The 24335-nt window shown below is 38.3% G+C and overlaps 2 protein-coding genes across 2 annotated transcripts; one reads left to right on the top strand and one right to left on the bottom strand.

The window, feature by feature from the left end:
* The first annotated feature begins 1738 nt into the window (after positions 1–1738).
* cfap70 (cilia and flagella associated protein 70) lies at positions 1739–11594 on the top strand. The gene is made up of 26 exons (XM_068314935.1): positions 1739–1835; positions 2441–2627; positions 3000–3092; positions 3190–3272; positions 3659–3685; positions 3773–3958; positions 4394–4576; positions 4769–4863; positions 4971–5061; positions 5269–5406; positions 5991–6080; positions 6232–6323; positions 6496–6556; positions 6655–6837; positions 6981–7112; positions 7284–7412; positions 7767–7900; positions 8003–8118; positions 8476–8628; positions 9260–9396; positions 9732–9884; positions 10134–10295; positions 10443–10532; positions 10848–10949; positions 11171–11218; positions 11478–11594. Exons 1-26 carry the CDS (start codon positions 1764–1766, stop codon positions 11553–11555), a joined length of 3015 nt encoding a protein of 1004 aa, XP_068171036.1. The 5' UTR covers positions 1739–1763; the 3' UTR covers positions 11556–11594.
* A 669-nt stretch (positions 11595–12263) lies between these two features.
* Positions 12264–19103, bottom strand: vegfd (vascular endothelial growth factor D). Its single transcript, XM_068314965.1, has 8 exons — positions 18963–19103; positions 17016–17217; positions 16796–16916; positions 15953–16022; positions 15665–15792; positions 15468–15583; positions 14868–15033; positions 12264–14537 (listed from the first exon to the last, which is right to left on the bottom strand). Exons 1-8 carry the CDS (start codon positions 19068–19070, stop codon positions 14519–14521), a joined length of 930 nt encoding a protein of 309 aa, XP_068171066.1. The 5' UTR covers positions 19071–19103; the 3' UTR covers positions 12264–14518.
* Between the last annotated feature and the right edge of the window lie 5232 nt (positions 19104–24335).

The following is a 24335-nucleotide window of genomic DNA, read 5'->3' as shown; positions in this document are numbered from 1 at the left end:
ACATACATACATAGGTATCCAATATGTGTCATCTGTTTATATGTATGTGGTAAATTGTACCATCAGAAATGTAATTTAAGTGTTAGGTGATCTCTGCTTGCAAGGAACTTATTGAATTGTGTTGTGAAAGGTGTGGAAAATGAACTGTAATTGTAAACAATTTATTTGTCTATCTTATATTTTTGCTACACATTTTTCATATGGTTCTCAAGGGAATGAAAAACACATCTAACAATGTTATTCAGCTTAAACATACAGCACAAATATTTCTGCCATTCTGAAGTTGAATAAGATCAATAAAAAAAAAAAAGTTGTGTACACACCATCATTTTCTACAATATATTGCGTGTTAGAAGTGGAGCTTCTTGTGTTTCTTTCTGAAAGTCTTGTTGGCTGTGCATATACCTGTACCATGTTCTGCACCACTGCATTCACTGGACAGGATCATTCCCCAGTGTCAGAAGCCTGACTTACAGTCATTCTGTCACACCACTCTCTCCTAATTTGGTGTTTTGCAGAGCGAGAGCATCATGCCCAGGTTGTGATGAGTGGTGTGTGTAATTCGGTCTGGATACTGTTTGTTTAATTGTGATGTTAATGCCTCACAAAAGTTCTGTCCTGCATGATCTCAAACATCTACTTAATATGTCATCCTTATAGTCAGGCACATTCTGTGGGAAGTCTGGAATGTAAATAAGAAGTACTTATAACTGTAATTTGTGAAATAAAAGAAACAAAATTCAAAATATTGGAAGCATGTCAATATGCATTTGAAATCTAAATACCGGTAAAATTACACAACTGTGAACAGGTCACTTATTGGTTAAAGTTTTGCAATCTCTTGGGAGTCATTTGAAATAATTCTATTGATATTTAAAGGAATTTGTACTAACTACTGACAATATTAAAATGTCTGCGTAATTACACAACAAACTGCAGGAATTCAGTTATATGAATTTTGTAATCACCTGGTGTAATTGATTTAACAGCCTTTTTGTCCACTGTGTTTGTAAATACACCAAAATAATATATATAGAATAAATGTGACACTGGGAGAACAGACTCACCAATCAAATATCTTTCTTCAGATTGATGGCCAGAAACATCCCAAAGACAAAATTCTAATAAAATGACAATATACGTGCTGCATATCTGTAGATTTGGAAACTGTTACAAACTTAGAATCATCAGTTTTGGCTGAGGGGGAATTATTTCTACACGTCTATGCAATATTGTGTTTTAGGACTCAGCATACCATGTCTCCAGTTAAAATCCACAAATTCTTTATGATTTAATATCTTGTATCTGGAAATATGAGAGGAATAAAGCTATTTACTCCTTTTTTAAAAAATTTGTTTCCTAGTTTCCCGAATTAACCATTTTGTTCTAACGTTTCCTTACAATGTAAAAAGTCTTTCATTGATTTTATTCTTATTTAGCCACTTTCTTCTTCAAGATTAAGGTAGATTAAGTTACTCCAATGTGCAATGTATGAAACTGCTCTGCTGAAGCGTTTTTTTGTTTGTTTGTTTGTTTGTTTGTTTGTTTTGTTTAGAGCGGATGAATTAGAGTTCGGGTTGCCTATAGAGCTGCATTACAGAGCTATTACTATTTTTACTATATATATAATCAGAATCTTTCCGATTGTACCTGAACGCACCACAAAAGTCAACAGTGTTGTCCTGGAAACGAGACGCGAGGGCAACGGGAGGTCAACCTCCGGTCCAAACAGCTGCTAGCGTTAGCCGTCAGTTATTGACACCATGAAGAAAGATGAAAACACAGCAGGAACAGAACTGACGATAGATGTGACAATAATCCGTGGAAATAATCTGGTGAGCTCGTTCAAATCGAAAAAGTGTCGACAACGCAAGTTAATTTAAACAATTATGCGTTAAAAATAACCGGTGGAAGCAACGGAGGTGGTTTAGCTGTCGATGCACTAGCAAGCTACTAGGCTTAAAGTTCAATCCAACAAGAGGCATAAAATAGATTAACAGATTGTAATGCCAGATTTTAAATCCTAATGACAGTTGTCTGCAGGGTAGAGAAATGTACAGTAGTTTGCTGAAGTTTTGTACAGTTGCTTGTTTCCATCGCTTTGGGTAACTTAAGGTTATGTATGATTCACCAGTGCGGAACAGAAGTGTCTGTAAAAATCACACAATTAAATATAAAAATGATGCAAAATTATTTGTAGCAAATAAAAAGTGTAGAAATTTGACCAAGGTATCTGTTATCATGAACTATTATCACGTGATTTTGTTTGATCTGAAAATTGCAGCAGAATCACAGGCAAATGAAAAGATATGACAGTATTAAAGTTGAGACTGATGGTGTGTGTGTGTGTGTGTGTGTGTGTGTGTGTGTGTGTGTGTGTGTGTGTGTGTGTGTGTGTGTGTGTGTAATACCTTGCATGTTACTGTTCGTTTTCTTTCAGACAGAGAAGAAGGCAGACAACTTCCAGAGTGTCCTGCAGGTTGAATTTGATGGAACTGTTCTGGGAGAGTCAGACAAGAAGCAGGCTGACTCTGTGAGGAAATGTGTCGACTACAACTTCACCTGCAGCTTCCACTGCACCAAGGATGCTCAGGCTCTGAGCAACATTGCCCAAAAACCAGTCATATGTAAGCTCAGTTTTAAAAGTTGTTCTGTTGCTTTATATCAGATAAGTCTTGAACTAACCAGCTTCTGACACTACAGTAATTCTAAAATATTACTTTCATTGTCTGATAAACTAGCAGGAAAGGGTTTACATTTTAAAACTCACATAAGAATAATTCCAGCAGAGACAGCAGAGGAACATGGGAGATTAGATGGTATTTATTCTTAAACTGGACATGTCCGTCAATCCATTCGCCCATTGATAGATGAGGGAAAGTGGATGGATATACTGTATATACAGTATGCAAATTTACCTTATCAATTTAGATATGCCATTCTGTACAGCTTTCAGTTTTCACAGCATAGTTTGATGTAAATGGTTTTGTGGTGGCCAGTGGCAGTGACAGAGGTCCTTCCTGAGGAGAAGAAAGGTGAAATGAAGATGGTACAGGGTCAAGCTGTGGTTGACCTGATTCCTTTGCTAAAAGGTACAAATCTGTTAAAATCTGTCTTCTTATATTGAAATTAAACCTCCACAAGTGTTACGTTTCCATAAAGACCAAGAATTTTCTCTGTTGTCTTCAGGTCAGTGCAGCTTTTTGGTCACAGTCCCAGTGAACCCAGTGCCAAAATCCCCAGCTAAAGAGAGCCATTCTTCCAGCAGCAAGGTTAGTTCAGATCACTCAGTAAAAACAACTTGAGCAAATTATTTTTGACGGTGCAGATCCATCTAGGTAGTTGATGACTCTGAAGGAACTGAGTGAGAACCTGGTAAGCATATGCTTTCATGTTTAAACCTCATCAAGTCTGAGTCAAAACTGAGCTACATTTTTAATACTTTTCCCACATAATTTTTAAACTTTTTCAATTCTTACTTGTAATGATTGTTGCTCCTACTTTTCTTTACCGTTTTTGCTGAGTTCATCTTTTGATTTCATTACCGCTACAGTGGATAAAGCGGTTCGTAAAATGAATGAATGAATAACTTCAGCTGAGTTTATTGCAAGGATTTGAACCTCTCAAAAAATAAAATAACTCAATATTTTCTTGCCAGATGTCGGAAAAGTATCCAGAACCTCAGGTAAGACGAACACAACTTTTAAACCATTAATAATCTTAAAGAATTTTTTTCCAGACTTTGTGCTTAAACAGAGTTGGTCCCTTCTAGCAATCAACCCTGGATGTGCGTGTCAGTGTGTTGGATCCAGTGCTGTCTGAGGTGGAAATGTCCACCTCCAACCTCCTGAAGGCAACTGTGGAGACAGCTTACTCCATCCCTGAGGCGTGGGCACTACAGTCTGGTCCTGGACTCTGCACATATACTGCTACTCTGCAAGTCCCACTTACTGCAGAGGTGAGTGTGGCTTCTTTGTGATGCTTTGAATAACAGATCCAATGACATTTAAATGAGAATATTTTTTTATTTTTAACAATGGTGCTCAGGGATGTCTAACCTTTCATGGTTATCCAAAAGCTGTTGAAGTCTATCCACTGGACGTTAAGACAGTTCTTGAAGACGTTTCGTCTCTCATCCAAGAGACTTCTTCAGTTCAGTTCTTCAGTTCAGTTCTTCAGTTCAGTTCTTCAGTTCGAACTGAAGAAGTCTCTTGGATAAGAGACGAAACATCTTCAAGAACTTTCTTGATGTCCAGTGGATTGACTTAAACAGCTTTTGGATAATGGTGCTCAGAGTTGAATAAAAATTATGCTGCCATACTTGACCAATTTCAAATCAGAATCTTTCCCACTATTTTTTGTCATTATGTTTGCACTTTTTTCTGGTTCCCAGGAAGATCAGCAGCTGGTGTTCTGTGAAGGAAAGCTGAAGACCGGGGGTCAGAGGGAGGAAAGGTGCAGACAGAAGAAGAGACCACATCAGGCTATACTGGCCCCACGGAGTCACTTCCTGCCGGGTGTCTTTTTCCAGGAAGAGCCGATTGAAGAGGAGGATGGTGAGCTGACTAGAGAAAAGGTGACAGTAGTTCATAGTGACTGAAATGTCCTTTAAAAGGCTAAACACAAGAAAATAAAATTAAAGAAGAGGTTGTGCAGGGGCAGCTCATATCTTTCTGTAGAAAACGAGGAGATGTAAATTAATTACAGGATGGAGGCATAGTCGGTAACTCAGTCAGATATAAGACTAAAGACCGAGACATTCCCACAGGATAAGGAGTTCCGCAGTGAGGCGGAGACCACGAAGAGCCGGCTGAGCTGGGACATGGAAGTTCACTGCTTCATGGATGAAGGAGGAACTACCAGGTCAGCAGCACAAACATCACACTCCTCCTGACATCTGATCACCACACTGTGTGTGTGAGTGAGTGAGTGAGACAGTATTACTGTTTATATATCAACTTTTATTTTAGACTTAAGCAGAAAATCACTGAGAGCAGATTCTGGCCGGTGGAGATCACAAGATCATTTGTTCCACAGTCAAAAGCAGCAGAAACCAAACTGGTGAGACGGGTTTTGTTTTTTTTCCACACATATGTTTCTCCTCCCTGTTTTACAGTGACAGAGTGTTTTGGACACAACAGCCACAACTGTTAAACACAAGATTGCAGTTAAATGTAACTGCGGATAGCATGATTTAAATGTGTTTGCGTGTGTGTGTGTGTGTGTGTGTGTGTGTGTGTGTGTGTGTGTGTGTGTGTGTGTGTGTAGTCTGCACACGAAAACTTGGAGATCCCCCGTCAGGGTGTGGCATTTGTGGACATGGGGCGGCTCCTGTATCCTGAAGTCAGTCGCATCAGAGGAGCGTACACCATCCACGCCTTTTCCGAGGATGTGTTACAGAAAAAGGTAAACGCACAGATAACCCAACTCAGTTTTTTCATTCATTTACGACTTTTGATCACATCTTTATAAAGTGGATCACGCCATGTATAAATATATAATACAGTATTAAGTGGCCGTTTCACTGTTCAGTTTTATTGCCAACATAATCTTTACACACACACGCACGCACACACGCACGCACGCACACACGCACGCACACACACACACACACACACACACACAAATGTGCCCTCATCTATATCAACATCTGTTAAATAATTAAACCTATTCAAACTTTTTAATTTTATTTAAGGAAAAGAGTAAATTGCCATATGCAAGTTACCAAAACAGTTCACAAGATGACTATTCATACCATTGCGTTTACCTACATTAGAACTGACATTAAGAGCTGACATCCATGGCATCCTTGTCAAATGGATATGCCATGTCTGTGTCTAAAATACGGAGTTTATTTAAAAACAAAACTTTGGTAAAACTCTCCATCCAACAGAACCAGGAAATGAAACGGTGTGAGCGGCTGTGAAAGTGGAACGTTGGACTGTTGAAAGTTGGATCATGATCTAACTTGTTTTTCATCCTCTCTGCAGCTTGGAAATCAAACATATACATCCACAGCCAGCGATGGGGCGGAAGTTCTGTGTGAAACTGAGGTACCACACATTAATAAAGAGGAAAATGTAAGTGTAATTCAACACCCACTTATTAACACCATAAGTAACATTTAATGTACATCTTCAATATTATAATATATGATGAACATCCTTTGCATCTCATTTTAATGTTTGCTAAAATTTCAGCATATTAACACAACATTCGTATTAATGGCAGATATACGTGGAAGCTAAAACTTACATCATAATTGAGATAGCTTTGAAGAACCCGCTGGTACCCAAAACATCTCCAGCAGAGCTGGCCCAAAGGTATGATATCATGAACACTGACATCAGCTGAGTTTGACCTTGAGTTTGACCTTGTAGTACTGATATAGTGTCCACTGGCTATTAAAATAATGATCAGAGCCTCTTTGGATTCTAATGACTAGAATATGTGTGAGAATGTACATATATACAGGTATGTTTCCTTTCCCTACAGAGTGAGGGAGTTGGTCCCACCCAGACCTCAACTTATTGCAAGATCTAGCAGAGGAGACAGAGTAAAATACACAGATCTTTACACATACAGACACAAAGAAAATTACTCTACACAAAAGGGAAGATGATACATTTTCTGCATGGTTATGTGCTTCTGCAGGCAGTGCTTGACTTTCGCAGACAAGTAGGCAACATGGTGACGCAAATCTCAGACCAGTTTAAGGAGATGCTTGGAAATAGTAGGAAGCCATTGGAAGATTGTGTTGATGAGCAAATTAGGGTTCAGTTATTTGAAGCGCTGAATGAATCTGGGAGATACTTCGTGTTCAAAGAAAGAATGAAGGTAGGACTGGAGAAGTACATCACTTATGGATAGACTAAACTCCAAAAACCCTTCAAGGGTTTATCTTCAAATGGTGGCGGTGGCTCTTTTGTCTTTATTTGAATAAATGTGTATTTTATGTGCGTGTGTGTTTTGGTGAACAGCATGCAGTTGTGAGGATTGTACGTGATAAGATGCAACAGAGAGCACCGTTCACCGACCCTCAAAAACACAGGGAGTTTGTCAGCAAGCTCTATGGTTACCTGGTGGATGAGATGCATGTAGCTCTCAACAAGGTAACACACACACACACACACACACACACACACACACACACACACACACACACACACACACACACACACACACACACACACACACACACACACACACACACACACACACACATCAAACGTGTTGATCCACTCTGCTTGTATTAATGTTAATCTGAAGCCTCTTCTCACCAGATTTATTCAGATGACATCGATAATGACCCCCCCTTTGTGACACAGTTAAGTTGTTCTCAGCTCAGACACTTTGCCAAAGAGGCTCAGCTCACTGGGGATTATCAGCAGGCTGCTCAGTTCTACCAAGAGGTAAAAAAGCCTTTCCTAATCCTCCAGAGTTTGACACAAGTAACTTGTAATAATTTAACCAAGTCGTAAAATAAAAGCGCAGGGTTGAAAGCAGATCGCAAATGTCAGTATATTTATTCTTTGTGCCTTGCTTTTTGAGGTGTTTCCATCAATATGCTGTTTTTTTGTTACAACGTGGCAGAGTTTTGCTGCAGTGTTAAATAGAATGACAAGATTCACGTCTTATTCCCTCAAGTAAATGTAAAAAAAATCTAAAAAAGCAACAAAAGTCATGTGTTGGAATCTCTATACAATAACCGAATCTGACTAAAGTAACTAAAAATGTAATTAACTTGTGTATGTGTTGTCCTACAGCTGGTGAGGAGGGACCCCAGTGATCCTACCAACATGTTTGAGTGGGGAGGCATCTACATGCAGACTGGAGACTATGAGAAAGCTAGAAACTGTTTCCATGACACTGTGTCCATCCAGCAGACACACCAACCCAGGTGAGAAATACTCCCTCTACATTTAAAATATAAATGCAACAGAAAATGTCTGCTTGTTTGTGAAACTGGATGTCCTGTATATTTATTCATTTGTTCCACCAGCCTGATGATGTGTGGGGTTCTGGCAGCGATGTTTGAGCGCTATGACGAGGCCCAGATCTTCTATGAGCAAGCTGCCAGCATAAACCCCTCCAGTGTGGAGGCTTGGACGCTCCTTGGTGAGATTGTATTTCAAATCACTGCTGTTTAACCTGCTGTCCTCCTGCCACAGGACACACACTGACCGTTAACACAACAATCTTCAGTCAAATTTGTTGTTTTTAATCACTTTTTCCTACATAATTAAGTTAAAAACAGCACTGTGTTCCATAGCTTAACTTTCCAAGATGAATGGGTATTAAGAAACGAGAACTTTATTCATCTGATTTCAGTAAAGTTTTGTGTTTGCACTGTGTTTGTGAAGGGCTGGACATCAACAAGGAATACTCTTACTGATCATAACTGACCCTGAGCATTAAAGATGTAACACTGGAACATGTCCAGTTTCATTTTACATTAGTTGTCCTGCTGTTTAGGTTTACTTCATGAGAGTCAACACAATTCTATCCTGGCTGAGGGGGCTTTTGTGGAGGCTAGGCATCAGCTGAGTCCAAGAGATGCAATGGAGAAAACACAGAGGGAGGAGGAGGAGAAGGAGGATGACCAGCAAGAAGAGGCCATTCCTACACGTCAGTCTCCCACTGTTAAAGTAGCTGTAAAGCAGTTTTTATTTTGGGGTTTTTTCATTTGGGTTTTTTCACTGTTTGAATGATAAAACATCAAAGTGCTTTGCAGGTAGATTCAAAGACTTTTGGGTATGTGAAAATACATATGAAAACACATGCTTCTTTCCCAAAAACCTAAAATTCAAAGCTTGAGGAAAAAAAAAGGCTTGAGGCGGGGTACACTCCGGGCATGACACCAGTGATGCGGAGCCACACACAAAGACAGAAAACCACGCTATTCATTGCAAATTAAAGTATCCACTTCACCTAGTCTTCTGTGTATACTAACGAGGGGTAATTATGTACCTATATACCGATAGTATTGAATTAGACTGTCTTAAAACAACACTACAGCGGTACTCCTGAGTCGATGGCTCCATCCGCTCGATGACACGAAAATAAACAGCTGAAAACAAAAAATCAACACAACCACCTCATGTGGCTGTCATTAAACGATCCCAGGAATCCAATATCAACAAAACTTTCAGTGGATCTACACTTCAGATATATACCGAATATACAGTATATTCTACAGTTTTGTGTTTTAATGTAACAGTTGATGCTATTTGACTTTGATGTCATCTTTTTCTCCCAGACATGCAGTGTGATGATCAGGACTCAGGAGCAAAAGAAGAGAATCCAGCAGAGAATATCAGCTCTGGATCAGTTCCAGTAAAACACTCCATTTACACAGAGACGGTTCAGTTCCTGCTGCAGAACGGTGCCCTGCAGGTAAAAACGTGTGGTGGTGTCTGGTCAGCTGGCTGGATTGATGCTCATTAAACATGACTGAAAGCAACCTGTAATGTACAATACAGCTTTTCACCACTTGTACATCATTTTATCACACTGAAAGTTTCATTTTAAGTTTCTTCTAGAAAAGTCACATATCATTCATAGATATTATTTAGGAATGAAAAACATGTTGTTGACAAGAATTTACTTACTTTCTCCAACCTAAGATGTCAAATTTCTTAAAATTTGACATCTTAGGCAGAATTGATTTAATACATGTTGGCTCCAAAATAAATGCAAAATGTCTGTGGTTGCTGTTTTTCCATTGTCAGATAGCAGAGCAGGCTTTATCCCAGGATCTGATGTGGTCTGATGGGAGTCGCAGCGTCTCCTATCTTCATCACTTGGCAAATTTACAGATTCTTCGGGCTGACTATTGCAGTGCTGCCACCAACCTCGAGGAGGCGCTGTCTAACAATAACCAGGTACTCACATTGACTGTGCTACCATACTTTTTGACTAGTACTGTGTGCAGTATAACAGTATATAAGTCTTACTTGCTTTTTTTGTCATTTAATGCATAAATTTCACTTACAAGTCAAACAATGACAGCAGCATGTTTTTTTTCTGTGGTGCTTTTGCCTTTAGAAAGTTAGACAAATCATATCATAGTACCAGTGAACCTGATTTAGGTAGGATCTCCTCTGAACTGACGTGGTGTCCATCCTGTACAGGATCCAGCCATCTGGGCTCTGAGTGGTCACTGTCACTTCCTGCAAGGGGCTTTGGGTGATGCAGAGGAATGCTATGAAAAGAGCCTGAACTTTGTGCAGCAGCCCCCAGACTCTCACCTTATCCTCCTCCGGCTGGGTTCTGTCTACCTAGAGCAGGAGAAGGTTTGACATGATAGCAGCTTCTCAAAAGAACTAGGCAGAAATACAGCTAATCCTAAAGTAGAGCATCATATGTTTAATACTGTATTCTTTTGAACCACTCTGAGTGTATCTAAAATTCTTCTTTTGTTCTTTTTCATCCTATTTGAGGTTGAGGAAGCCATAGCTGTCTACCTGAAGGCTTGTGAGCAGTCTCCGTCCTGCCTGACCTGGCTGGGCTTGGGAACCGCTTGTTACCGGGTAAAACTCCAAAACTGTGATGAAATGATAGAAACGTAACTAAGTATTGCTTAATTCTCCTTAATAAAATTCCTAATTAATAAATCCAAATTGTTAATTACATGATTATAACTTCATAGAATCAGAGACTGTTAACATTGGGGTTCTTTACTCACCAAAACTGCCCTGCTCAGTGATTTAATTTCTGCATCTGAAATCCCCTGTGGCAAATACTATCCAAATTGTAATCAGAATAAGTGGCACCTGATCTTTACTGACAGCTTTGGGGTTGTTGGAGGCTTAAATGGTTGTGTTTGTTTGCGTCTGTCCATGTAGCTGGGAGAACTGTCCACTGCACAGGATGCTATGCTCAAGGCTAACTGTTTGAACAACCAGCACCCAGAGGTGTGGGCTTACCTGTCTCTGATCTACCTCAGGGTAAGTGATGCTCTGAAAACACATCTGTTGTGCTGCCCTTAAAATCTGTAATTCATGAGAGGATGTAACACAAAGAGTCAACATATGTTTGTGACCTTTGTGACTTCAGAAAAATAGCCCTCAGGACTCTGTTGAACAAGAACATACTTTTCATAACTGGAATGTTTGAGGGAGGTCGGGGGGGGCCTGATCTAACGGTGTAATGAAATGTTTGTTTTCAGTCTGGCAGAAGAAAGGAAGCAGAGGAGTTTCTTAGATATGCAAAAAGGGTGAGTTGGTCTGGTGTTTTTATTGGTACTTGTTAATTTAAAATTGGACTGAAGCCAGGTGGAGATTATTCTTCAAGTCAACAATGTTATAATATCTATTTATAAAAAGGTATTGTTTTGTCTTGAGTCATTTGTTTCTGAAATTTTTAGAATTATATAACAGAGAAGATTTTTCATACTCAGTTCCCAGTTTATTTGAATTTCACATACAGAAAATCTCCCCTAAGAAAAACCTTCTGTATTTTTTTTCCTCATCCAGTTCAACTTGCAGAAGGAGTCTCTCCTCACAGAGTTCAATGAGCTGAAGTCTCGGCTACCCTGCAGCCTTCTGGCGTGACGCTCTGGATAAAGCTCATTCAAGGATTTAAAGGGGTGCTATTATGAAAAACAAATTTTTTTCAGGTCTCTACATATACATAGTGGTCCTCTCTAACCCCACCAACTCCTGGAATCTGGAAAACAAACGCTTCCTGCATCAATAAAGTTTTGGAATCCTTTGGAATCTTTGGCTGGATAGCATCAGAACGATCCATTTGGTCACAGCTCTCGTTTTAACCTAACAGCGAGAGTGTTTGATAAAATGATTGACATATCCCGAGCAATATTTGATTGATTGACGTGTCCACGTAAGGCGTATCCTCAGCGTCATAGCGAACACATAACCAGTTTTGATAGCAGATGAAGGCGCTACTAAATCAGAACTGTTACCTTGTTTTTGATGACCTGAAGTGATCAAAGATTTCAAGGACCACAGATCAGTTGGGGGCAAGATATTTCAAATAAAGTGCATTTTTTTAATGTTAATCAAAAAAAGCAAAATATGGGACTTAGATCATGCAAATTTCATGCTGGCATTATGAATTCATACTGGCTTTATGATTTCATACTGGCATTATGAGTTCATACCGGCATTATGAAATTTTCTGTAAGTTCAAAATAAAAATTATTGAGGTCTGACATTTTTTCCTCATTGCTTTTAATCTTTGAACACTATTTACTCTAAAAAAAACTTTTTATTTTGAGAATTTTTTTAAAATTATGCCATTATAAAATACAATCCTTCTGGGTTATGCGTTCTGTTGTAGTAGAATCATCTAGATATGCTGTACATCATGAAAGCTGTAAGAGGTGGAGGTGTGCGACTGACAAAACACAAAACATACAAAAAATAAATCTCAAGGCACTCTGAGTCAGACCGTCGCCATCCTGCAGCGCAAAAAATACTGATGACATTTAAAAACACCGAAGAGTGCTGAAATATTTGTAGTAATTTCAAAGAGAAAATTATTTTTTGACATTTCATACACTGTCAAACCTTTATTTGGATACTATTGGCAGAACGCTTCTAGTTTTCTTAAGTAATTGCCTTAAACACAAATTACCGGTAAGTCATTACAATAATAGTGATAATGATGATAATGGTGTTGATGCAGAGTTTTGTTCCAAATCACAGAGAACATTATTCAAAATGAGAGAACTCTGAAACATATACTAAGTAAGTAAAATGTTATTCATGTAACACTTTTAAAAACAGTAAAGTTCTGTACACGTAAGAGAAGAGGACAGTCTGGATTTTCAGTTCTTCTGAGAGTTTTGGGAACACGTTTCCAAAAGGTACAATCCCCTTTAACACAATTGTAGTAGATGATGTGACAAAACCAGGAGCCAGAGGGTCTGAAAAGTCTGCTTCTTTGTTTTCATCCTTTTGGTGCTCAGTCACAACTTCCTGCTGTGCAGAGACTGCAGTTTGAATCCTCTCCTCAGGCAAATTTTTGCTGTCAGTGGGAAATAGTGCAGCTTTCAGTAAAAATTCTTGTCTGCTGAGCAATCCGTTTTTGTCGCATAAAAGATGTCCAGGAAAGTACACAGATTCTCTGAAGCTCACATGTATGTGTTAAGTCCTCTGTGAAGTTGCTCATTGTGAAGTCCACCTCAACTCATCTTCATTCAGCTGGTGAATAAATAATAATCAGAGCACTCATTTCAGATCATTACATTGTCCATCCGAATCGCTGCAGTGAATTCTACCACGTGCTCCAACCTCTAACTGGTGTGTCAGTGTCATTATATTACATTTAATTTTGGTGCATGCTAGAATTGTTCTCTAAGATCCCTGTGGCCTGCATCCTCCTCCTTTTTCCTTCGGGTGTCAGTCTTTCTCTTGATCACACATGCTGGTTAAACTGTCAGCACACCAGAGTTTAAAATCTAGCATTTCTCAGACAATTATGACAATTGCAATTTTTTTGGCCACCTATCTGTCCTGCTATCTTGCCTAACCCTTCTAATTCCTCCTACTCCTACCTCTGTCTGCCTTCTTGCCTTTACCTCTTCACACACACACAAATGAGTATCACAAAATTAAACAAGTACATTTGCAAATTTCTTTAAGGTGCAGCAATACAGGGGAAACATCCTCCTACAAATTTTGAAGCCAGTGTTTCTGGCTAAACATTTAAAATGGCTCAAAGAAATGGCTGCCAAGTACCAGACAGCATAGTCCATTTAAATGCATATAAAGATTATGACAAAAAACAAACAAACATGGGCCTGTCTTGTCCTATATTTTTTTTGTGGCAAATTAAATGTTACGTTAGCCAGAAGACTCCATTGGAAATTCCCAGATCTGTAATTTGTTTTCAAGCCATCTGATTTTTAAAACATGTACTGTGTTTTATATGTGTACAAAGTCACTATAAAATGATTATTTTTTTGGTGGGTTTCATGAAAGCACATCAGATCTGCCTTGATTCAATGTTGTGAAAAAATACAAATAAAAATGTGCGAGGGTAAATGCTTTTTACAGACTGACTGCAGATTATCAGGACACAAAGCCTCTGTCATCTGTCTGTATACTGTTTCACATTACAACAACATTAATTTTTCATGATGGAATTCATCAACTTTTCTCACATGAAACATGCAACCAGTTTAAAAAGTAAAAAATTGAAAAGTTTTCCACCCTTTAAATTTAAGTACAGTATACTGGCAAGATCTGTTCTTTCTCATTTTGAAAAAAAAACAGTGGAATGTCCGTCAGAAGTTTATCAATAGTTAAATAATATTCTCAACTACATATCCAGTGCACAAAGAACAAATATGCAAATCAAATACAACAAAACAGATTGATTGAAAAAACAAAACACAAGGTAAATAAATCAATTAACATTATACAAGTTAATATCATCTGAATTATTTAAAGTGATTGGCATAAATAGTACTGTAAATAAATTATGAGCTGTTTTTCACTGCATCCAATCATCCATGGTGGGCAGGTTGTCGTAATTTTTTTTATGGACTTTATTGGGGCCATCTGCATCTGTGAATAGACCAGGCAACATTTCAAAGTATATTGCATTCACTAAATCAGACACAATAAAACTGAATTAGTAAGTTTAAGAAAACAAATTACATTGTTTATTCAGTTCTGATGGGAATTCACTTTCAATTACATTTTACTTTACTATACTCATGTCTTTCCTGTCTCCTAACAATAAAACAATTTCATTGTGCAATTTCCCTCTACATTTCCATTTCCTTGCTATTATTAAAATGAGTCTTCTTCTGATGTCTGTTGTCAACTTTAAGTACAGACGAGAGCATTCAAAGAAAGCACCCAGGCCAAACACACATCCCCTCTCAGGCCTACCTGCAGGAGGCTCGATCAAAACGCTGGTGTTTGTGGGCGCAGATAGAAGAGTTGTGTTGACAGCCAGGGGTCGGTCTTGGTTGGAGAGTGGGTTCAGGTGGAGGGAGACAGCTACAGAGCTCCACATCGATCTCACAGTCAGGCAGCCATGAGCTGAGCGGAAGCTCTGCACAGAAGGTGACCGTGGTGCGTTCGCAAAAGCATACAGTATATGAGTACAGGACATGACCCTTCACTCACCAATGACTTCAAACAGATATGAATTCACTGTAATCTTTAATGCTTCCGTAAAAAGTGCCCTGCTTATCATACTTAAAATTAAAGATTAAGAAGCTTCATTTGTCATCATACAAATAGTACAACGAAATTCCAAAGTTATATGGAGCGCTAATGTGAAATAATTTTCTCTTATGACATGCCTGTTTGATCATAAAACAATTCTAATTTTTTCACTAGTTTAATGAGGCTGTGGCTCCACCTGACATTTTTTATCTCTGTAAAAAATGTAAAAGACGTAACTGGTGTAAAAAGTCCAGTTTTACATTACAAAAGTAAAGGAATTGAAGAATAAAATGTCACAATATGGGTACAGATGTCTACCTGGTGTACTTGAAGGGTATGGTACGCATCTGTCTGATGAACAATCCCAAATTAAGCCACTGGCGCAAAGCCTTCTGGGATCGTCTTCTTCTGACAGCTGAGCCATCGGAGAGCATCTACCAATAATGAATTGGAACAAAATGATCACACCCAATTCAGCTGACAAACCACGGGGTATCCTGATGTTTGAGCCTCACCCTCTACTCCTGTGGGGCTGAGCATTACGTCGTATTATGGGGGGCTCCATACACCTGCATTCAGTATGATTAGCTACTTTTATCAGCACCGGTTCTGGTCCAAACTTGAATGGAATGACACTAAGGACCTGAAATGCATAGAAACATAAAACACGTGTGTGTATATAAAGGATTATTTTAAGAGCGATATCAGTGCAAAACTATAGCTTTTTTTCAAACACACAAAATGTAAAGAAAAAAGAAAAGGTTCCAAAATGTTAGAAAAACTCCACAAATTTGGCCACTCACCGTTTTATTCACAAATACAGTAGTTGTGTTTCTGCAGGTGACGCTCTCTTGATTGCAGCAGCCACTACATCTGTCAGAGTGAAAACAAAGTGATGTCTGTGCTCATGTCAGGATGATAATTGATAGCAGTATTTGTAGAATTATTTGGGAAAGTAATGAGATCAAGACAGTGCTCATGATAGAACAATTTTTTTTCCAGCTAACTGTCTAAAACTCTGCCTACCTGTCACCTTAACCAGTCAGTAATAAGTCTCCAGAAACCTATAACCTTCTGCAAACCAAATCAATTTCTATTTTTCTTTTGTATAAATTAAATCGGAACTAGAATTATGTTTAGCAGAGAGTGCACCTCCAACAGTCCAAACCTTTCCCTAAATCAAACCTTGATGTTTTCTCGTCATATTTGTGAACGGCAGCTAGGAAAATACTACTATCAACAAAAATTATATTTAAATCTGGTAGTTTAAGATATACAAGTGGTATATGTTAGAAATAAAATATGAGCATTTTGGAAAAACTATTCTTCTGACAACAAAAACCACAACCAAGCAAAAGAAGCAATTTTATAAATAATTCAGACTCATTGTGTTATAATGCAAATTGTGTTTGATTGGCAAATTCTCCTCCATTAAAACTCTTCTGCAGGTAATTATAAGTTCAATATGAATATTATTTCAACATTAATCCCCATGTTAGCATCTACTCAGTGTATGTTAATATATTTTCATATCACTTAAATGTCTGCTGAAACAATTTGTCAACTAGAATATCAGATATGAAGCATGGACATGGACAGGGGTACATGTATTTAGCATGTTAAAGCTCTGGGTTCATGAAACTAACCTGTGGACTGACACACACGGCGGCTTGAAGAACATTGATGGTTCTGTTCCCAGCTCTTTGGCCACATCAATGCATGTTTCCCTTGGCTTGCATTGAATCCGCTGCCACTCTTCAGCTATGGCTGAATGGGAAACAACATGCACAACCACATCAACACACACACACACAGACACACATGGACTGACGTGTTACATGATGTACAGTGTGATGTTAATCCAACCTGTTAGTATCTCCAGGCTGTAGGACTCGGCTGCGTAGCGAGTGGAGCGGTGTGACCCTATTGATGGTGGAGAGGACAGCGTCTCTGGCTGCTGCAGTCGCAGCCGACACTTCCACAACTTCCAGTCAGGAAAGTCTGTGAGTCTCAGCAGTTCATCCAGGCTTGAGGCTGACCGCACCTTCCTTTCCCACTGCCTCATTATCTGCAGGGATCCAAGGCAATCACTTCACATTATCTTTAGATAAAGGGGTGGACCCTATGACACCATGGATGAGATTTTCTCAAATGTATTATTGAACAATTCAGTGACAAATGCAGCAACATTAGACAATAAATTAGATGGAAACAAACCTTGTTTACCTGCATACAATATGCCAAATGAACATCTGTATTTGAGCAACAGAAGAGGATATAACCAGCTTTTGATTTGAAATTTTTATCTACAGTCATGAATTCAGGATTACTCACTTCTGTAATGTTGGCTTGCTCAAGGGCACCTCATCAAGAGGTGAACTGGCACCTCTCCATTGCCAGTTCACACTCCAATAGAAACTACGCTGGATCTTACTGTCTGTCCATTCTCCTTGAAGGCTTCTATTAATTTTTTTTTAACTTTTACAAGCAAATATCACATATTTAAACATCGGGACAGATAAAATACCCAGTCTATCCTTGTCTGACAAAACGTACTGGTAAATAAACAACACATATGTTTTTAAGTACTTTTCTGAAATATTTATATTTTTCCCACCAGTTTTGTCACCAATCTATTTCACGCTCTGTCGGCTATTCTGTTAACACCTATAGCTTCTCATCCAAACATCTGAATATCTCAGTTTACTGAACCAGGAAGATCTCAAATTAGATCACCACAGGGTGAAATTGTTTTCATCAAATTGTCCTATTTTTAATTTTCACACTCCAAATCCCAGCAACATTAAAAAATATAAGGAACCTCTGTATTTTTTTTCCTCATGCAATTTTTCAAGGTATAAAATTTTTTCATAGTGAATAGAAATGCTGGGATTTTAAAGTTTGGACAACAACACAGCAGTGCTTGACTTCAATCAAAAAAGTTCCCATGACAACATAAACCAGTGCAAAATCAAAGCAGAACAGATGACATCCGTGGTTTGGTTTCGGAGAACTCTCTTGTACACAATCTCAAATTATATCCTCTACAAGCAATTATTTATTTATTTACTTGTTGAAATAGACTGACCAACGTCTGAGCGGGATGAAAGGGACTCATCGGCTCTTTAAAGCAGGAGGGATTCTGAATCTGGATGTGCAGCTGGTTTGGAGGGGTGTCAGAGGATGAAGATGGAATATTGCACTTGTTTCAATAATGTTTGTTTAATTACTTTTGGACTGCAGTAATGAGCCGAGCGCTGTGATGCGTTCAGTGTGTGGAAGAACAGAGGGTGGGGCAGGTTGGCCGGGTGACTACTTTCACATAAATCAAAGAAGAAACAACAGAAAATAGGGAGTTTTCCTCTCTATGCTTTACTAGTGAGAATTAGAGTGTAAGGGACATTGAGATGGGAGGGTTAAAAAGCAAACAAACAAACGATAAATGACAGCTAGATAAAGAAATAAAATGTAATTTCTCTCATCACATTTAAGTGGATTTTCTCTCTCAGGTACCCAAAGATTGCAATTAAATTCTGTAAGTATTTTGAAATATGCTTGAAATATTTGTCAAGAATAAGAACAGAGAACACTCAATTCTGCAAAAATATGTGTGAATTGACCACTGACATTTATCAAATGTAAAAAAAAGCAATGCATTCATTTAACCTCTACTCCGTTTTGACGCCAGATTATAGATGCAGTTTGGTAGAACACCACCACTGTTATCTATCATCTACATGATGCTGCATGATGCTTCACATGTTGTTGCTGTGACACGTATTACATGCACTTAAAATGTTCTTGCACGCTTACCCGGCTTCCCCCATCTCTGTGCATGCCGTGACCCACGTTTATCCAGCTCAGCTCCATCATCAACATTACCAGGCAGGAGATTCTGCATAGCGTCCGTTTCATCTTCATTATAATCCTTGGCTCTTGCTCACTTCATCTGAGAAGCAGTTAGTGATGTGAAGTAGTTTCCTCTCACCGCTGGTAAAAAGCATTTAGAGCTGGCCGCCTCTCTGATTCAGACCAGCTGAGTTCTCCAGACCACACACATTCAGACTTCGATGCAGGTATTTGCAACACACACTCTTGATTTCCCAGCTGTGCAGAAGAGAGTAGAGTGTGTTTAAGTGTGTATCTAAACTGTTACTTGTCAGAGCAATGCAGACACCCACTAGTGAGATGGAGGAGGCTGAAGAAGCTCTAAAACCTGCAGCTCTGCAGCAGAAACAATTAAAAAACAAGGCAACAAGAACTTGGAAACTGAACAAAGCTCAATGTTCCCTGGAACACTTCTTGTTTCTTTCTTCTGGATTGACTGAAAGCCAGATTTTAACAGCTTCCTTTATGTTTAATATCCTCTTTACTTTCCCAGTTCCCAAATGTTTGCTGACTTCTGATTTTCTTTACCTGCCAATTTCAGTGGTTTAGTATATCTGTAAGTTCCCCTTTGCCAGTGATCGGTTCTCCTCATTCAACTCTGATTAAGTCATGCTACGATATTCTTCCTCTATAATAATTCTGAAATTATGTTTGCTTTGCTGTTTGTCCTTATGTCCCTTCCAGTGCTGATTATCCTGCTGCCTCAAAGCTGGCGCTTTATTTTTCTTGCTTTTTCCCGTCCTTTCTTTTTAAATGTGTGTTTGTCAAAGTCCCCTGCCTGTTCAATTCCCTGTCAGCGTCTTTTCATCAGGAGCTGCCAAAATGCTCAAGAGCAGCAACATGTGTTTTTAAATGTGAACCAGACCTTTGTAACATGTGTGGGAAATACAGCACCACCCCTATCCAACTGACACCCACCCACTGGTACACGCAGGCCCATTTTCCTCAGAATTCAGTCTATCAGAAGCACATATTATGGTGGAAATATGAAAACAAGTTTATTTTATTGTGGTCTGTAAGGGGTTTTTGCTGTCAGCATGATGTAATAATTTTGAATTTAATATCGTCTTTTAGAAGGTGGAAAACAAATTTGGTTCATTGTGAAACTTCTCGATTGAATACTAAAATATTCACATTTTCATTAGAGAGATATTTTTTTGCTCTCAATGGGAGTTTTAATGTATTAAACAGCACACACAGTTAGGTTGATGTGGATTTGTAGATCAACACATCCATTTACACCAGAACAGTCACATCCTAATTCTACTTAAGGAATTAATGGACCTTAGCAAAAGGGATTTGTAGGTTAAACCATATCTAATGAACATTGATGTATTGATTGTTTCTATTTCTTGACATCACAACTGAAAGGAATGCTTTTTCACTTTCATAAACATTATATTTCAGGGCTTTACATACATAAACCTTCATGATGTGGGACTCATGAATGTTCCCCACGCAACCTTGATGTGACATAACTCTATTGTTAGAATGTCTGAAATCCCTCGAGCAAGAAAGATACGTACGTATCCACAGAAAAATCAAACCAAAAGTATTTGAAACTTGACCTAAATGAATGTTATTAGACTCAAAGTATTATATGGGTAAAAAAAGTCATAACATTTTTGTGCTGAACAAATATGAGTGAATATAATATAAATTTGTGTCTAAAGCAGCGTACCAACAACATTTTTGTCCGAGACAAGAATACAACATGAGGCTTTCAGAAAAAGTCTCTGATCTTAGATTTACAGTTTAAAATGGTTTTAAAGCCACTGCTGTAAGACCTGTAGTGCTGAATTGCGTGCTTGGTCTGTTCCTCTGTGGTCATTACAAATGGACCTGAGGAAAGAAAACAAATTATTAATATCAGGGACATATTCTCCACACAGAAATGCTAACAGTGACATCGTATTCAACCACAGGTCACTCGATCAGTCCCTCAGCAATCGGCAGAAAACAGGAAGTTTCAGGGTCCCGAGGAGGAAGTCAGATGAGGTGATGTAACAGTGATACCTTTTATCAGATTTTCACTGGTCTTATTTTGAATCACTTCCTTGTACTTGTTATCATTAACTGCATGCCTACAGGCCCCTAGTGTGTGTTGTGTTCAGGGGCCTGTATACAATGTTTGTGTGTATTCTGACTAACACATATATATATGCATGTACAAAAAAACTGGAGTGGAAAACATAATTTCCCCATTGTGTGGACGAATAATTATTATTATTATTAAAGTAGGATTGAGAATTGAGATAGTTTTGATTTTTTTAACGACAAAATGAAAAAAAGAAGTTTATTATTCTGACTGTTTTCAAAGACTTGATGTTTATGCCTGAACACTGGCAATGACCAGATATGTTATGCATTCATTTCATTAGTTTGTTTGGAAGTGCACAATATCTCAGGGTGTCTGGGATAAATTTTCCATTTTGGCACGAATGTCCACGAGGACCGAAGGATGAAAGACAGTGGAGATCACTGTGACCGTAAGCCGTTCGTTTGGGACAAACATCCACTGGTGGAGCTTTTCCATGCATGAGCTAACTCTGACTCAGCTCCTCTGTGTGTGTGTCAGACATTTGTCGTCACCTGTTGTTGACTTATCCGGTCCGGTCAGAGGCCACAGATGACAGCTAAATCTCTACACTGGTCTAATGTTTGAATTGATTTAAAAATTAATATGATCAGTTTCTAAAGCACAACTTAGTACCAGACTGTAACTCAGAATTAGTTGTGTTTCATTAGCCAGTTAAATCCCTCAGATCCTCTGTTTCTTCTCTTTTACCTTTCTTCCAAACCAAACTAAAATATTTGTTTGTGACATTACTCTATAAACCTGGGACAGCATCCAGATGATTTGAGAAGAGCCGAAAACACTCATGTTTTCTTAACACAATCTACTAGCCCATATATTCACTCATGTATTGTTTGATAAACCTGGATATACAGTATTTTGTTCTTCATTCTGAATCTGAGTATTTGCATTGTAGGTTCGTTTGTTGATTGATTTGAGTCAACATAATATTTTTTTATCTTGGCTTCTGTCTTAATCATCTTTTATTGTTTTACTTGCAGAGCAAATTGATGAGCGTATAATTTGAAACATAAGGATTTACTGAGTCATTTATTCACTGAGTGACGGATGCATTGCAACTCCTCATCCAACATCTTACTGCCTGTTTCTAATGCTGGACATACAAATTATATATTTCTTCATAATTAGTTATATTAAGGTTTATATTGTGAAGCTGCAAAAAATCAGTAATCTATAAGATGCAGGTGATTTCGATGGGCCGTGTGCTCTAAAAGTCCATCAGGCGCCGATGGTTGTGCTGAAGGGTTACTCAAAATAGTCCCAACTTTTGCAAATAAAAACTCATGTTGGCAAAAAGATGAATACGATAAAATAAATCACTTAACACACACTTTAACTGGACATAAATCCTCTCTTTAACTACTGCCATGTCAGTGTTGCATGACCAAATCCCCTTATTTAGTCCTTAGTTTTATTTCTTAAGAAAGAGGCATGTATTAACTGTTATCCTCTTTCCAAGCAGAGGAGTGACGCTCATGTTTGCTAGTCATTGATATCCAGATGCTAGTTATATGTTGATTCGGTTGCCTCATGGTTTGATGGTCAGACTGGAATTCATGTAGCATTTTCTTTATACAAATGCATTTAAAGCTTTTGTTTCTCTTCAGCCAGCACAGTAAAAAACAAACAAACAAACAAACAAACAAACAAACCCTTGACTTGTCTCACATAAATGTTTTTTTAGTTTATTTCTGAGCACAGATGCAGTCACATTAGAGCTGAGTACAGGTCTGTAGTATTTATGAGTCTGAACCATCAAGAAAGCCAAATCATCAAAGCAAAAGCTTGGAATTGAGCAATAACACTGGTAGGCGATCAAATCCTAATAATGTTTTATGAAACAAGAAAAGGGGAAATCTGACAGAAGACATGAGTTTTCAATGAGCCAAGTAAGACTGAGAATCGGAGTTTGTTCACACGCGGGGGGAGGGGGGTGATGGAGTGGGGGTGGGAGTTCAGAACAGAACACATGGAGCTTTTGGCTGAATGCAGAAGGGGAGTTGCTATTGGACTGAGATCAAACGCAGACATGGAAGGCAGACATGGCAGCAGGAGAGGGAGTGATGGAAGAGGAGGATGAGGTGAACTGAAAGCACAACTAACCATACAACTAAAACATTAAAATCTTTTTAATTTAAATGTTATACAGGAGGTTATTAACAAGACTAAACTCACCAACATGAGGAGATCCACACTGAATGCAGTACATCCTGTGAAACACAAACAATTATTCTAATGGGTAGTGAAGTACTCAACAGGTTTAGAACCCCCCGACAAATATCCATTATCATTATCATTATCAAGTTAAAAACTGGAGAAAAAAAATTGTATGTATAAATTCATCATAAATGCTTAAAATATATAGGTCTGCATGGATTATAATGCCAACCAACGTGTTTTCATGTCCCTGTTTACCAAAACCGAAATGAGAATTGATAAATGAATAAAACACCAAAAAGGAAACAAGCAGGTTTCAAATTCAAGAAACTCAATAGAGATGATAAAAAAACAAACAAACAAAAAAACATTTTCCATTTTGAGATTATTATCTTCTGATGTTCTGTTTCCTGCCTTGTGTTCAATACTGTGTGATAAACAGAAGATCTGACTAAAAGGACAAATACATGTTTCTTCATTCACCCAGACAACCATGTGTCTTTCACATGCTGTATAAAACAAGAAACAGATGTACTTGTTTTCAGCCTTTTGTCAGTTATATGTCAAATCAAGTAATAATCTGGTGAAAGTAATTTTTTTGTGTATTAATCTATCTGAACACTATTTGACTTATACAATAGCAATTTGTTTTGTTCTTTATTTTATGGATCCGGATGGAGCGATGAAAACCTGAGGTATATTAAACATATACCTCAGATTTTCATCAAAGTTGTTGGAGAAATTTGCCATGTGTCAAAAATGGAAATATTACATTTTTGGACCAGATATGGATAAAGAGGTTCATTTGTGATTTTGATGAAGAGGGATAAAGTTCATTTTGGATGGTGGCTCTTTTAAGGAGTTCATTGACCTGCAGAAAACTATGAGGCTTTAAGGTTTTATTGCCATATCATAACTTGTTGTGTCTCATACCCTACAGTAACCTTTAAAAGTCATCCTGCAGGCTGGAAAACAATCTGCTCCACATTTTCTGCTCTCTCTTTTCAAACAGATTCTTCTTTACTGGTCAGTGTGGTTAACAG

Source organism: Antennarius striatus, chromosome 1 (genome assembly GCF_040054535.1).
Source record: "Antennarius striatus isolate MH-2024 chromosome 1, ASM4005453v1, whole genome shotgun sequence".
In the NCBI taxonomy this organism is placed as follows: Eukaryota; Metazoa; Chordata; class Actinopteri; order Lophiiformes; family Antennariidae; genus Antennarius; species Antennarius striatus.
The sequence above is the reverse complement of the archived record's forward strand: the minus strand, read 5'-3'. Positions and strand labels throughout refer to the sequence as shown.

Excerpts from the sequence above, each read along its gene's own strand:
- cfap70 (XM_068314935.1), top strand. The coding sequence starts at position 1,764 with ATGAAGAAAGATGAAAACACAGCAGGAACAGAACTGACGATAGATGTG. Across the intron at positions 2,628-2,999 it reads TGCCCAAAAACCAGTCATAT|TGGCAGTGACAGAGGTCCTT; the intron begins GTAAGCTCAGTT and ends TGTGGTGGCCAG. Across the intron at positions 6,838-6,980 it reads TGTTCAAAGAAAGAATGAAG|CATGCAGTTGTGAGGATTGT; the intron begins GTAGGACTGGAG and ends TTTGGTGAACAG.
- vegfd (XM_068314965.1), bottom strand. The coding sequence starts at position 19,070 with ATGAAGATGAAACGGACGCTATGCAGAATCTCCTGCCTGGTAATGTTG. Across the intron at positions 17,218-18,962 it reads ACAGAGATGGGGGAAGCCGG|ATAATGAGGCAGTGGGAAAG; the intron begins GTAAGCGTGCAA and ends GGATCCCTGCAG. Across the intron at positions 15,584-15,664 it reads CAGCCCCACAGGAGTAGAGG|ATGCTCTCCGATGGCTCAGC; the intron begins GTGAGGCTCAAA and ends CATTATTGGTAG.